General features: G+C 46.7%; 3 protein-coding genes across 4 annotated transcripts in view; 2 read left to right on the forward strand and 1 right to left on the reverse strand.

The window, feature by feature from the left end:
• Nucleotides 1-1,243, forward strand: part of pwwp2a (PWWP domain containing 2A) — a 10,803-nt gene extending 9,560 nt beyond the window's left edge. The window contains exon 2 of the mRNA XM_047606767.1: nucleotides 1-1,243. This exon is cut by the window's left edge and continues 1,201 nt beyond it. Within this exon, the coding sequence (XP_047462723.1) occupies nucleotides 1-507 (507 nt within the window). The 3' untranslated portion in view covers nucleotides 508-1,243.
• A 607-nt stretch (nucleotides 1,244-1,850) lies between these two features.
• slc23a1 (solute carrier family 23 member 1) lies at nucleotides 1,851-8,904 on the forward strand. 2 transcript variants are annotated; one of them, XM_047606769.1, is made up of 14 exons: nucleotides 1,851-4,063; nucleotides 4,658-4,789; nucleotides 4,910-5,067; nucleotides 5,144-5,232; nucleotides 5,309-5,376; nucleotides 5,557-5,738; nucleotides 5,854-5,974; nucleotides 6,372-6,528; nucleotides 6,717-6,864; nucleotides 6,941-7,046; nucleotides 7,178-7,307; nucleotides 7,408-7,551; nucleotides 7,673-7,768; nucleotides 7,904-8,904. In XM_047606769.1, the coding sequence occupies exons 1-14, from the start codon at nucleotides 4,046-4,048 to the stop codon at nucleotides 8,122-8,124; spliced, it is 1,770 nt and encodes a 589-aa protein (XP_047462725.1). In that variant the 5' UTR covers nucleotides 1,851-4,045; the 3' UTR covers nucleotides 8,125-8,904. The 2 variants fall into 2 exon arrangements, with proteins under 2 accessions (XP_047462725.1, XP_047462726.1); XM_047606770.1 differs by lacking the exon at nucleotides 1,851-4,063 and adding an exon at nucleotides 4,131-4,250.
• Nucleotides 8,639-13,614, reverse strand: prob1 (proline-rich basic protein 1). The gene is made up of 5 exons (XM_047606768.1): nucleotides 13,437-13,614; nucleotides 12,792-13,159; nucleotides 12,489-12,590; nucleotides 11,482-11,647; nucleotides 8,639-10,730 (listed from the first exon to the last, which is right to left on the reverse strand). The coding sequence occupies exons 2-5, from the start codon at nucleotides 13,131-13,133 to the stop codon at nucleotides 9,250-9,252; spliced, it is 2,091 nt and encodes a 696-aa protein (XP_047462724.1). The 5' UTR covers nucleotides 13,134-13,159; nucleotides 13,437-13,614; the 3' UTR covers nucleotides 8,639-9,249.
• Between the last annotated feature and the right edge of the window lie 962 nt (nucleotides 13,615-14,576).

Consider the following 14,576-nt stretch of genomic DNA (forward strand, 5'->3'; position numbering starts at 1 on the left):
CCGCCCCCCACAGTAGATGGTGAGGAGGCGCAGGCCGGCGGCGAGGAGGAGGAGGAGGAGGGGGAGGTGGAGGGAGGTGAACTAAAGAGACGCCGTAAGTCTTCCACATCCTCCTCTTCCTCCTCGTCTTCGTCGTCGTCCTCCGTCTTCTCCAAGTCCGTGTCCAAATGTCTCCTCCCCGACGGCCGGACCGTGTGTGTCGGCGACATCGTCTGGGCCAAGATCTACGGCTTCCCGTGGTGGCCGGCCCGAGTGCTCGCCATCATGGTGGCGCGGCGTGGCGACACGGGGCTGGCGGTACGGCAGGAGGCGCGAGTGTCGTGGTTCGGTTCCCCCACCACGTCCTTCCTGCCGCTGTCCCAGCTGTCCCCCTTCCTCGAGACTTTCCAGTCACGCTTCGACAGGAAGAGGAAGGGGCCGTACCGCCGCGCCATCGCCGAGGCCGCCAGCGCCGCCAAGCAGCTCACGCCTGAAGTTCGGGCTCTGCTCACACAGTTTGAGACGTAGCGCCGGCTACACCTGGCCACGCCCTTACAGGAAGTGGGAGGAGCTCACCCCTGGAAGAGGGAGGGGCCTCTAGTAACCCTGGCAGTGTCAGGTGGGCAGGGGGTGGGGCTTATTGCTGCAGTCTCCTCCCCCTTCAGTTTTAGCAGGTGTCCGTCACAGTGTTTCTACCCGTCATGCTGATGACATCAGACAGGATGCATCATGGGAATGAGAAGAAAGCAGCCTGATGATTGGCTCGAAAAATAAACACTAAGGTCCCAAAGCTAATGCTAAGCTAACAGTTGAGATGGTTGAGACGCTGTGACGCTCTCTTGCTTGGTTCTGCTTGGTTCTACTGGTTCCACTGAGGAACACAGTGAAACTTTTCTGTTCCAACAGACTTAAAGAGAAACTGTGAAACACAAGGTGTTGTCCAAACTGAGGCCGGGGTCCCAAACATGGTCAGAACCGTCTGTGATTGGCTCTGCTACCGTGGTAACCACACCTCTAGCCAATCAGCTGGGACTGTGATGAGTGTTTGAGACCCTGAGCCTGAGTTTATCAACAGACGGACAGGTAGGACACACTGACTGTTAGACAGACGAAGATGAAGGTGGATTTTCCCTCTCTGCTGTTTGTAGTTTGATCCGTCTGTTTGCAGATCAGAGATTCTGAACTAAAATCACGATAAGAATCGACTGTAATGTTTTTTCTCCTGTTTTAAATCTATTAATAAACTGTCAAACTTCTCTTTCAATCGTCGTCGTCGTCATTTGAACCTTTCACTCTTCTTCTGTGGTGGTTTTACTGAAGGAGCCCAGCCGGTGCCTTGCTCAGTGGCAGCTGGCTGCAGACCTCAGACTTTCTCACCTGCAAACAGATGTTTGTTAAATGTGTCTCCAGAGCTGCTTTTACCAGAAACGCCAGCAACAGTTTCTGTTCAGAACAGTTTTAGACTCAAACATGGAACCAGAGACTCTGATTGGTCGACAGGGTCATGTGACATGTTGCTGATTTCAGGTAAAAACACCTCTGATCGCCAGAGTGGGAAAATACCAGCAGGTACTGTCTAATCTCTGGAGCATCACATCTGGCCTTGGTTCAGAGGTCATCGTCGGCCTCCAGGCGAGAACCAGCTGCTGTTGTCATAGCAACAAGCAGAGATCAGCTGATCAGGATCATTGATCTGTTTATCACTAGTTTTAGTTTCTGTTTTCACCCCATGTCCTTGAAACACCTGTACACACACTTACCTGTATAATACACACACCTTATAATACACACACCTGTACTCAGTGAATATTCACACATCTGACGCCATCGTTAACCTCGTCTCTCTCTCTGCAGCACAACACTGAAGAGCTGCTGACACCAAGCGTCCTGCGCTGTGATTGGCTGAGAGGCTGAGAGGCCGTGCGCTGTGATTGGCTGAGAGGCTGGAGGTCGATCACATGGACATAAATAATATTATTTAAGTAAAGAGCTTATATTTATAAAAAGAAGAAAATGTATTGATCAGGTTCATCTGGTCTCTGAGTGTTTCCATGGATACCAGGTTCAAACCAAGTTTTGTGTCCTGCAATCACCAATCAGATCATTGACCAGTCAGATCATTGACCAATCAGATCACAGACCAATCAGATCACAGACCAATCAGATCATTGACCAATCAGATCACAGACCAATCAGATCACTGACCAATCAGATCACAGACCAATCAGATCATTGACCAATCAGATCACAGACCAATCAGATCACAGGACGGCCTTATAGTTTGAACTCTGCTCTCCATGGAAACCGGGCAGTGATGGACTCTAGCACCTGAACATGACCTCACAAGTAGATGGATTAGACTCCACCCCCTTCCATTCACCTGAGATAGTGACAGAGTGAGACGTGTTAGCCTAGCATAGCACTGCTAGCTCCTCCCTGCAGCAGATGGAGTTTTATTTGAGGTACATCTGATCTGATTGGTGGAAGAGTTCAGGTAAACGAGGTCAGTTTAAACATTCAAACAGCTAATGAATAAAATCACCTGGTTGACTTCGATGGTACAAAGCTAACCCTTGTATCTCCATGGTAACCAATGCCATCACCTGCTGTTAGAGGTAAAACACTTGAAGTTCAGACTCTATCAGCTGCTTCAGTCACGTCAACATTAATATTAATATGAATTAAAAACATGATTCACTTTCATCCATATTATTAATAATAATGATATCAAACGATATTAATATTAATCTTGACTTGAAGCCTTTGATGTGGTTATTTTTATGTTTCACTTCCTGCAGATGAAAGAATAAAATAAAAGTAAACATGCCTCTACAGTGACATGAGAAGTTTAAATTCATTTTATTTAAGATTCAGCTCATGACCAGAAAACTCCTCATGACATCGAGATCTGAACAAGTGTTGAACCAAGAAACCTGAGAGGAACTGGTTTAAAGTCAGACTAACCTTCGTCTGAACTGGTTTAAACTGGTCTGAAACTGGTTTAACCTGGTCTGAACTGGTTTAAACTGGTCTGAAACTGGTTTGACTTGGTCTGAACTGGTTTAAACTGGTCTGAAACTGGTTTAAACTGGTCTGAACTGGTTTAACCTGGTCTGAACTGGTTTAAACTGGTCTGAAACTGGTTTAACCTGGTCTGAACTGGTTTAAACTGGTCTGTAACTGGTTTAACTTGGTCTGTAACTGGTTTATCTTGGTCTGAAACTGGTTTAAACTGGTCTGAACTGGTTTAACTTGGTCTGAACTGGTTTAACCTGGTCTGAAACTGTTTAAACTGGTCTGAAACTGGTTTAAACTGGTCTGAACTGGTTTAAGCCTGTTATATAGATGTTAAAATATCCTCAGATGATTTTATTTCTTTGACCTGAAATGATGCAAACACAACATGATTATTGTACAAAGTGCAGATGAGAAATAAATGCAATAAACAGACTGCATGTGTGAAACAACTTGTCGTGTTATGACTAATCCGACCAGATCTCCATCAGCTGATGGGTTGGTGCTTAAAGTCAATGAAACATGTAAATGAGTTCAGGTCCGACCTGAACAGGTGTCTCAGGTGGGTCTAAAACATTAAAAATGAGTCAGACCTTGGTTCTGGTGCGTTTGGAGTGATTCCTGTTTTACCTTCTGATAAACCTGCCTCTGCACAGGTTTTAGTGCTTTTGAGCCAGGCTGGAACAGGAGGGTTAAGTCTCTGTGACGTTTAAGGTGAGACTCGTTAGACTGAGACTTGTTGGATGAATCAGAGCAGGTGGACAGAAGCACCTGTCTGGGACTGGGACTGATCATGAAGTGCTGACACCTGAACAGGTGAGGAGCTTCTGTCACATGGGTTTATTCCTTGAAAGCCAGTTGAGGTCCACACCTGGTTTTAGGGTTCACCTTCGAATCATGTCATGGTCAAAGTCCTCACAAAGGCAGAAAACACACGTGCGTGATGGTTAATAATCAGTTGTTAATCTGAGTGGACTTCAACCAGAAACACTAAACCACGGCCAGTCTCCGTCTTCAGTGTCTGTCCAGGAGTCAAACAGCTGCAGGTGAAATGGAGGACGAGCGTCAGGTAAACTGATTATTGATCTTTCACTCAGGGACACAGGTGGACAGGTGAATAGTGGACAAGAGTTTGTCCACATTCCAACACTGATCCAAGATTGGTATTAAAATGTTAGAAGTTAATTTCTGATCCAAACCTGAACCCTGACCTACAATCCTGAACTAACACACAACACAGCTACACGCTGGAAGTGGTCAGTGTTATTGTTCTGTCAGTCTCGGTGACTCTTTGAGTATTTATCTGACTTATTATCGGCACTAGTTTGGTCTTTAAATGTCATTATTATCAGCAATAACTAAACGAACGTTTCTTCCTCCTGACTCTGCAGCTACTGTTAATAGAATAAATCAGTCCTCTCAGTCTTTACTTGGGTTAGAGTTAGTCTAGTTTTTGTTTTTGATCATGTGACCAAGAGGAAGATGTTGATGCTGGTGGAAGGCGGACATTTAATAAATGTGTGTTTATTGTGGGATTAGATCTGAATTCAGTTAAACTCAGTGAAATGATGGGAATGACCAATGAGAACCCTGCTTCAGTCAAATAATGTGTGGCATCATGAAGGAATCGGATGTGATCAGCTGTGATTTTCTGTCCAATCAGAGCCAAGATAACCTGGGAGAAGAAAAAAACAAAAACAATCGGCCAATGGGAGCGCAGAGGGCGGGGTCCGACATGATTTACACAATCGAAGACGTCCCTCCCTGGTACCTGTGTATTCTTCTGGGACTTCAGGTAGTGAAGGGTTTGCCTCCGGGTTGGTGTTACTGGGACCAATCACAGGCCAGTGGGCCATGATTTGTCCAATCAGGCGGAGGGAGCTCTGATGTCCTCTGTCCTCTAATTTGTCCACAGCATTACCTGACATGTTTCAGCGGTACTGTAGCTGTACCGTTTCTCCTGGCCGAGGCCATGTGTGTCGGTCAAGACCAAAGCACCATTAGTCAGCTGATTGGAACCATTTTCACCACGGTGGGGGTCACGACTCTGATCCAGACCACGATAGGAGTCAGGTGAGGCTGAGACAGGTGAGACTGAGACAGGTGAGTCTGAGACAGGTGAGACTGACAGATCTGTCTCTGTGTTCAGACTTCCCCTCTTCCAGGCCAGTGCGTTTGCGTTCCTGGTTCCTGCTCAGGCGATTCTCGGTCTGGACCGATGGAAGTGTCCCAGCGAAGGTGAGACAGCGTCTCTCTTCATTACTTCATTTGTTTTTTGTTGATCAACAATGTGATATTTGCTGATTTCCCTCAGAGGAGATTTATGGGAACTGGAGTCTTCCACTGAACACCGCACACATTTGGCAGCCTCGCATCAGAGAGGTACGCTTCTTTCCCAGCAGGTGTGGTTGGTCCAGGTGAAGTGGGAGGTGCTTGGTCTGGATTCACTGTACACAACCATATTCAACAATTAATGTCGTTAGAAATAGATTTAATCCAGTTTGATACATACTGCCTCAGAGGGTGGAGGTTCAGGTGGTGAACCTGTTTGTTTGCTTGTAGATCCAGGGAGCCATCATTGTTTCTAGTGTGGTGGAGCTGGTGATTGGTCTCTGTGGGTTACCTGGGTTACTGTTGGAGTACATCGGTCCACTCACCATCACTCCAACCGTCTCTCTGATCGGCCTGTCTGTCTTCACCACGGCCGGAGACCGAGCCGGGTCCCACTGGGGTCTATCAGCACTGTGAGACGCCTGTCTGTCTCTCAATTCACCTGTCTGTCTGTGTGTAAACCTGTGTGTTTCTTGTTTGAATAAATAGAAACAAATGTCCAGTGTGTTTCTCTCTCTCTCTCACCAGGTGCATTTTGCTGATCGTGCTTTTTGCTCAGTACCTCAGAACGACATCACTTCCTGTTCCATTTTACAGCAGAAAGAAAGGACTGACCTCCACAAGAGTCCAGATCTTCAAGATGTTCCCTGTAAATATAAACAAGCCTCACAAAGGTTATAAGGTGATGATGTCAGGTGATGTCAGGTGATGATGTCAGGTGATGTCAGGTGATGATGTCAGGTGATGATGTCAGGTGGTGCTGTCAGGTGATGATGTCAGGTGGTGATGTCAGGTGGTGATGTTAGGTGATGATGTCAGGTGATGATGTCAGGTGATGTCAGGTGGTGATGTCATGTGATTATGTCAGGTGGTGATGTCAGGTGATGATGTCAGGTGATGTCAGGTGGTGCTGTCAGGTGCTGTCAGGTGATGATGTCAGGTGATGATGTCAAGTGATGTCAGGTGGTGATGTCAGGTGGTGATGTCAGGTGATGATGTGATTTACCTGACACCAGCATTGTCTCAGATGTGTCCTCTCGTCTCAGATAATTCTTGCCATCATGGTGGTTTGGCTCGTCTGCTACGTTCTGACTCTGACCGACCTACTTCCGAGTGACCCCGACCGTTATGGGCACATGGGTCGGACCGACGCTCGTGGGGACATCATGACGGTCTCCCCCTGGTTCAGGGTACCTTACCCTTGTAAGACCTGCACCCAACACCTGTCTCTGAAAGCCTCCAGTCACATTTAAGTGCAGGTGTTTTGCCTCAGAGTCAAAAAGGGAAACACAGATGAATGAGGGACTAAAATAGATGAAGCTTCATGGTTTGCTTCACAGTTTTGAACTTCCTGAAGATCATCAAAGATCAAGACTTTTTGTTCCTGATAGGTCAGTGGGGGTTGCCGGTGGTAACTGTTGCCGGGGTGATGGGAATGTTGAGCGCAACCCTGGCCGGGATCGTGGAGTCGATTGGTGATTATTACGCCTGTGCTCGCTTGTCCGGGGCTACGCCCCCTCCAGTGCATGCCATCAACAGGTAAGACGGGAAGTGAGCCTACCAGGCAGACTCCACCCCCACAGCTGTTCTTTGATTGTGTGATTGCATATTTTAGGGGAATCTTCACTGAGGGGGTCTGCTGCATCATCGCTGGTCTTTTAGGGACAGGAAATGGCTCCACCTCCTCCAGCCCAAATATTGGTGTCCTGGGTATCACCAAGGTACAGCCCCACTCAACTGGGAGGAGTTTATTCGTTTGGCTGGACGTTACTGGTCCCGGATGTCCTGGATGATGAAGAATCCTCTGGGCTGACGCGTGTGGAGATGTTTGAATTGTTGACCCTGTGTGCAGGTGGGAAGCAGGCGGGTGGTGCAGTACGGAGCCGGCATCATGTTCCTCCTGGGATCAGTGGGGAAGTTCACAGCTCTTTTTGCCTCACTGCCAGACCCCATCCTCGGAGGAATGTTCTGCACCCTGTTTGGTAAGTATCAGGTCTCAGGTTAGGGTTAGGTATAAGGGTTAGGGTTCATACATGTGTGTTGGTGATATCATACTCATCCAGATGTGCTTGTATCTCTCAGGTATGATCACAGCTGTTGGTCTGTCCAACCTGCAGTTCGTTGATTTGAACTCGTCCAGAAATATTTTTGTTCTTGGGTTCTCGATGTTCTTCGGTCTGACGTTGCCGACGTATTTGGACTCTCATCCCAACTCCATCAACACAGGTAAGTCTGAGATTTCACCAGTACAGTACAGTAAAATTAAAATCAGATGATAACCTCACATCAGCTGATCTGAAGCTTTGATCTGACCGATGTAGACACTACAGATCAGTTTTGTGTTCAGGTCTTGAAGAACTGGATCAGATCCTGACAGTTCTTCTGTCCACGGAAATGTTTGTTGGAGGTTTTCTGGCTTTTTGTCTTGACAACACCATCCCAGGTAACACACACACACACGCACCATACACACACACACACACACACACACACACACACACACACACACACACACATACCAGGTAACACACACTGAGCTACAGCTGTTTTTAGGAAACTTCCTTCTTTGTGTGTTCAGGCTCCAGAGAAGAACGAGGGCTGATTGAATGGAGCTCCTCCTCCTCCTCCTCCTCCTCCTCCTCCTATGACCTCCCTCTTGGGATGGATGTGATCAGACGGACTCGTTGGCTCAGGCGCTTTCCCATCAGCCCGTCCTTTACAGGTTTCAAGATGTGCAGCAAACAGGAGGAGGAGAGCACAGAGGAAGCTGACGTCCACATGTCCAGCACCAAGATCTGACTGGAGGTGACGAGCAGCTTCTACATCAACATTATTTCTGAGTTTATTACATTAATTGATTGATAATTAGGGTCAGAAGTTTCATTAGTGAATAATTGTGAATTTGTTCTTCATGTTTGTCTTTTATCTTATCGGGATTCTCAAGAGGTTTTTCCTGAACGCTGAATGAAATGTGTCTACAGAACGTCAGGTCCATTTGGGTTTGGTTTCTTTTAGCTGAAGTTACATATATGTTTTGAACATGCTCTTAAAGAGTTTCATAGTTTGCACATCAAAACTGGATGAAAGAAGGATTTATACTATCACTATTTTATTATTTTGTTGTTTCATTAAGTTCCGGTCCTGAAAACCTTAAAATAATGTGTTTCACTGTTGACAATAGTGCTACCTCTGAAATAGAAGATCTCACAACATTTTAGTTTTCAATTATTTTTATTTATAAACACAAAAAATAAAGTGGACTTCTATTAAATCAAGTGAGATGCAAAAATGTGAAAGCAAAGGGTTTTTATACGTTCACTACTATCGAGTCACATCATTCCTCTGAATTTATTATGTTTTAATCAAGCTACAAACATGTCTGAAGGTCAATCACAGAATCATCTGATGCCTGAAAACAAAATGGTTCCCAGTAAAGTGGTCGACCAATGAAACACTGACACTATGATACTAAACAAAGTCAAACAAAATGTTTTATTTTTCAGTGTCTTTACAAAGTGAACTGAACTTGTTAAATGTTCCTTCTGAAGTTTGTGAGAAAAATAAATGGAATTAAATTAATCAGCTGGTTTTGTGTTTGTAAAAAGCTCAGAATAAAATCAACTTCACTATAAAACAATGTGAAACATATAAAACTCTACAGGTGTTGTGCTTCAAGTTTGGTGCAAAGAAACAATGTGATATAAAACAGAAACTGATAAAAAAGAAAAACAACCAAGTAACGCGTGACCGTCAATATTCAAACTGTTTAAAGTTCCATCACGTTTTCCTCTGCCTCAGTGTGATGTCATCACCCTGACGTATGTGTGATGTCATTTCCTTGACATATGCGTGATGTCATCATGGTGAGGGGGAGGCAGGGAGGGGTGTACAGGGAGGAAATGGCTACTGGTGGCTGGAGTTGCATCACTGAGAAGAAGGCGGGGTTAGTACCTCCCACCTGGAGCATAGCGGGGGCGGGGTTAGTACCCCCCACCTGGACCATAGCGGGGTGGGGTTAGTACCCCCCACCTGGACCATAGCGGGGGTGGGGTTAGCACAGCGCACTGGTAGCACACTGCTGGAGGCGGAGCTGGCTGCAGGTAGAAACACTGGGATGAACTGACCAGTTTCTGGATCCAGTAGCAACTTCTGCCGAGGCTGTGGAGGCGTGTCCACATATAAGCACCGCCCCCGTTTTGAATCTAACTGCAGGTGACTTGGGGCGGACATACTGCTCCACCCTAAACCTAACCCTGGAGATACTCTAGGTGCTGCAGCAGCACCAGTGATGTCAACGAGAACGTCACCACCCACCTGGGCAGGTATGAGACCTGGAAAACTCCACCAAAATGGCTGCTGTTGAAGTTGCTGTTGTTGTTGTTGTTGATGATGATGTTGGTGTTGTGATTGCTGTTGCTGCAGTTGCGGTTGCTGTAACTGTTTCTGATGCTGTTGTTGTTGCCTCTGCATTACAGGTGCCTCTGTGCTGCCCCGTCTCTCTTGGGCCCCCGCTGTCCTGGTCCGGTTCGGATGCTCTGAGAGTTTTCCAGTCAACCTGTTGCTGTTCTCCTCAGACCTGTTCATAAGGGGGAGGCTGGGAGCAGGTGGGGAGGGTTGCAGTTGGGTCTGGATGTAGCTCAGAGGGCCGGAGATGTAGCTGATGGTTCCCAGGTGAGGGAGCAGGGTGGGGTGGAAGGACGACAGGGCAGTAGGGGTGAAGAAATAGGGGTGGAGGACCTGGTGGGAGAGTCCGGGGGCAGACTGTGAGGATGCACCCAGGCTGGGGCTCTGTTCCTGGGCACACAGGGTGGACTGGGGCTGGGGTGGAGGAGGTGGAGGGGGGGGCGGGATGAACACAGACGTGGCGAGGGAAGCTACAGTTGATTCTGATTGGTTGATCTGTGACAGGTCATTACTAAGAGGTGGGGGACAGGCTCTCTGCCTGACTGGACCAACAAATGTGTTGCTTTGTTTCTTGTGTTGTGATTGGTCGAAAGATGCAGCGACCTTGGCGACGTGACCTTTGACCCCCACAGCCTGCTTGTAGGTGGGGGGAGGACTTACCTCATGGTCAGTCACAGTGAAGCTTGTTGGCCTGATGCTGTTAGAGAATGAGAGGCTGTAGGTGTTTTTAACTAAACTCCTCATGTCCCTCACCAGGTGAACCGGAGCTTTCACCACACCTGTCCCCCCCCCCCCTCCCCCCCTCTGAAGCTCTGCAGGCTGCGGGAGGACAGGTAACACTTCGTCCGGCTTCTTCAGGTGAGACGTTTTACTAATGTTCTGCTCCACTTGCATCTTCTTTGACAAGATGTTCTTAATGATACAGGACGCCATCTTGGTTTTAGTCTCATCCAGAGACAAAGATTTCTGAAGTCGTCTTGAATTTCCTCCAACAAGATTCCCTGAAAGCACAAGACATAAACCAGATCAGACATAAACCAGATCAGACAGAAACTAGATCAGACATAAACCAGATCAGACATAAACCAGATGAGACATAAACTAGATCAGACAGAAACCAGATCAGACAAAAACCAGATCAGAGTGAAACCAGATCAGACAAAAACCAGATCAGACAAAAACCAGATCAGAGTGAAACCAGATCAGAGTGAAACCAGATCAGACTGAGACCAGATCAGAGTGAAACCACATCAGACTGACACTGGTTCAAACTGAAACCACAATTTTTAATTCAATTCAGTTTTATTTATATAGCACCAATAACGACACAAATATTCTCAAGACTCTTTGCAAAACCAGCCTGAAACCTCCAGATCAGCCTGAGGGAAAAACTCCCTTTAACAGGAAGAAACCTGGAGCAGAACCAGAACCAGCTCATATGGAGGAACCATCTGCTGAAGACCAGCCGGGTAGAACCAGAGAAGATAGAGAGAGAAGAAGAACAGGAGAAACAAGATAAACTAACTTCTGTCATAGATACAAACATCAAGCTGAAGGAAACATGTAGGATCTAATAATAGAACTTATGCTGAACAGATCATCAGAACCTGACGTGGAGACCTGAGACCCTATAGAGTGGGTATCATAATTTATCATTTACCTGAGACCCCCCCCCCGCCCACCCCCACCCACACCCCCACCCATAGCCAAAGGGAAGGGACGAGGCTTCGTGACAGGTACAGGTGTTGTTACCTTCAACATCACCACTGGCTGGTGACAGCGTGTGAAAGGATGAAGGCATACTGTGTTGCCGTAGCAACAAATCAGGACGGAGACGGGCAGTGGAACAGAGAAGTTCATTGGCTGAATTATCACTGTTGTCTCCTCTCCCTTCAGCAGATCCATCCTTCAATGTCACCTGGACAGGTAGACAGACAGACACGTGGATAAACAGACAGGTAGAGAGACAGACAGGTAGATGGACAGACACCTGGATAAACAGACAGGTAGAGAGACAGACAGGTAGACAGACAGACAGGTAGATGGACAGACAGGTAGAGAGTCAGACAGGTAGATAAACAAGCAGTAAGACAGACAGGTAGATAGACAGACAGGTAGACTGACAGACAGTTAGACAGACAGACAGGTAGACAGACAGGTAGACAGACAGACAGGTAGACAGACAGACAGGTAGATGGACAGACAGGTAGATAAACAGACAGATAGATAGACAGACAGGTAGACAGATAGACAGGTAGAGAGACAGACTGGTAGACAGACAGGTAGAGAGACAGACATACAATTAGAGAGACAGACAGGTAGATGGACAGACAGGTAGATAAACAGACAGTTAGACAGACAGGTAGAGAGACAGACAGGTAGATGGACAGACAGGTAGACAGACAGACAGACAGGTAGATGGACAGACAGGTAGAGAGACAGACACCTGGATAAACAGACATGTAGAGAGTCAGACAGGTAGATGGACAGACAGTTAGACAGACAGGTAGACAGACAGGTGGACAGACAGGTAGACAGACAGACAGGTAGACAGACAGGTAGACAGACAGGTGGACAGACAGGTAGACAGACAGACAGGTAGATGGACAGACAGGTAGACAGACAGACAGGTAGATGGACAGACAGGTAGAGAGACAGACACCTGGATAAACAGACAGGTAGGGAGACAGACAGTTAGACAGACAGGTAGACAGACAGACAGGTAGACAGACAGACAGGTGAGCAGGTAGAAGTGGTACCTTTAATTTCTCTGCGTTCACCAGGTCGATGACGTTCTCTGACTCTTTCTTCTTCTTCAGCTGAATCTGTCGTTTAGGAACCATTTTAAGCCCCTCCCCCTCCTGAGCATGAATAAATAATGAGGTTAATGAGGTAAATGAGGTAAATGAGGTAAATGAGGTAAATGAGGTTAATGGAACCTGAACACACTATGTGTGACAGGTCAAGGAAAAGATGCATCATTATACTTTTCTCTCAATTTGGTTTGATCGACAGACTGAGAGTTTTTAACAATCTCTTGTTACAACAAAGTTAAAATAAACCTGTGTTTCCATGGTAACGTCAACACATTGAAAGCCACTCTCTGGATCTGAATCCTCGTCGTCTGATTGGAGGATGACAGATGGAGAGAAGTGGAGGGAGAGGTCTTCATCCGACCAGTCGCTGACGCTCTCTTCATCGTGGTCGTCCTCCTCTCTGCTGAAGCAGATATCCAGGTAATCTGCCTCACATGCACCCGTGAACTCAGAGCTTTTCTCGTCAGGAACGATTCTTGTCTCCGAGTTGTGACCAGGCAGCAGGTCGACCTCAGGGCAGCGGTGAGCACTGAGGAAGACCTTCCTCCCTCCTGCTCCTCTTCCTCCTCGGTCCAGTCTGCTGTTCATCGTTGGTTCAGGTCAATATTTCGTCTCTGATGAACAGGGAGAACAAACATATTTCCACCAATAACCAGAAACAAATGATCTGACATGAGTAGGTCTCTGCCTCTGGCCTCCAGAAGACGGTGTTACAACAATAAAATCATTTCACGATGAAATATTTAAAAAACAACAAAAAAACATTTGATAAACTTAATTTCTGTTTTGAGCAGCGGCACTGGTTTCAGTTCCAATGTCATTTTCTGTTTCTTAGACAATAAAGTAAATGAATAATTATACACAAAATAGTTTAAATGTGTGAAATCTTACCTTAGTTTTACTCTGGATCAGGTTCTGGATCAGGTTCTGGATCAGGTTCTGGATCAGATCCACTGTCAAACATTCATGTTCAGACTTTAGGTTTAAAGGTTTAAATGTTTCTGATCACATTCAGTAACATTTCAAAGTTTGTCGTCTGTTCAGAGAGAATTCTGGTCCCAGAGCGGTCGGTCGGTTCAAACCGCCGGAGAGAGAGAGAGAGGGAGAGGGAGAGGGAGAGAGAGAGAGAGCGATCGAGCGAGAGAGAGAGAGAGCGAGAGAGAGAGAGAGAGAGAGAGAGAGAGAGAGAGAGAGAGAGAGAGAGAGAGGAGAGAGAGAGAGAGAGAGAGAGAGAGAGAGAGAGATAAACAGAGAGAGAGAGAGAGAGAGAGAGAGAGAGAGAGAGAGAGAGAGAGAGAGAGAAAGAGATGAGAAAAGAGAGAGAGAGAGAGAGAGAGAGAGAGAGAGAGAGAAGAGAGAGAGAGAGAGAGAGAGAGGAGAGAGGAGAGAGAGAGAGAGAGAGATGACGAGGAGAGGGAGAGAGAGAGAGAGAGGAGGAGAAAACAGAGAGAGGAGAGAGAGAAGAGAGAGAGAGGAGAGGAGAGAGGAAGGGGAGAGAGAGAGAGAGGAGAGAGAGAGAAAGAGAGAGAGAGAGAAAGAGAAACAGAGAGAGAGAGAGAGAGAGGAGAAGAGAGAGAGAGAGAGAGAGTAAGAGAGAGAAGAGAGAGAGAGAGAGAGAGAGAGAGAGAGAAGAGAAGAGAGAGAGAGGGAGAGAGAGAGAGAGAGAGAGAAAAGAGAGGAGAGAGAGAGGGAGAGAGAGAGAGAGAGCTGGTGTCAGATGCTGCAGGTTTTATTTTTAGAGGTGAGTGACAGACAAGGCTGCATCTCTCTCTCTCTCTGTTTATCTGAACCTCACTCGCCCTCAGAACCAGTCACTCAGCAGCTGATTCAGGATCAGGCCCAGAAAAGGGGGAGGGGGGGGGAGGGGGGGGGGGGGGGGGAGGGGGTACATGTATGTTATACTCTCTGCATGTATGTAAGAACTCTCTACATGTATGTAAGAACTCTCTACATGTATGTTATACTCTCTACATGTATGTTATACTCTCTACATGTATGTTATACTCTCTACATGTATGTTATACTCTCTAC

This window comes from Mugil cephalus, chromosome 15 (genome assembly GCF_022458985.1).
Source record: "Mugil cephalus isolate CIBA_MC_2020 chromosome 15, CIBA_Mcephalus_1.1, whole genome shotgun sequence".
NCBI classification, from domain to species: domain Eukaryota; kingdom Metazoa; phylum Chordata; class Actinopteri; order Mugiliformes; family Mugilidae; genus Mugil; species Mugil cephalus.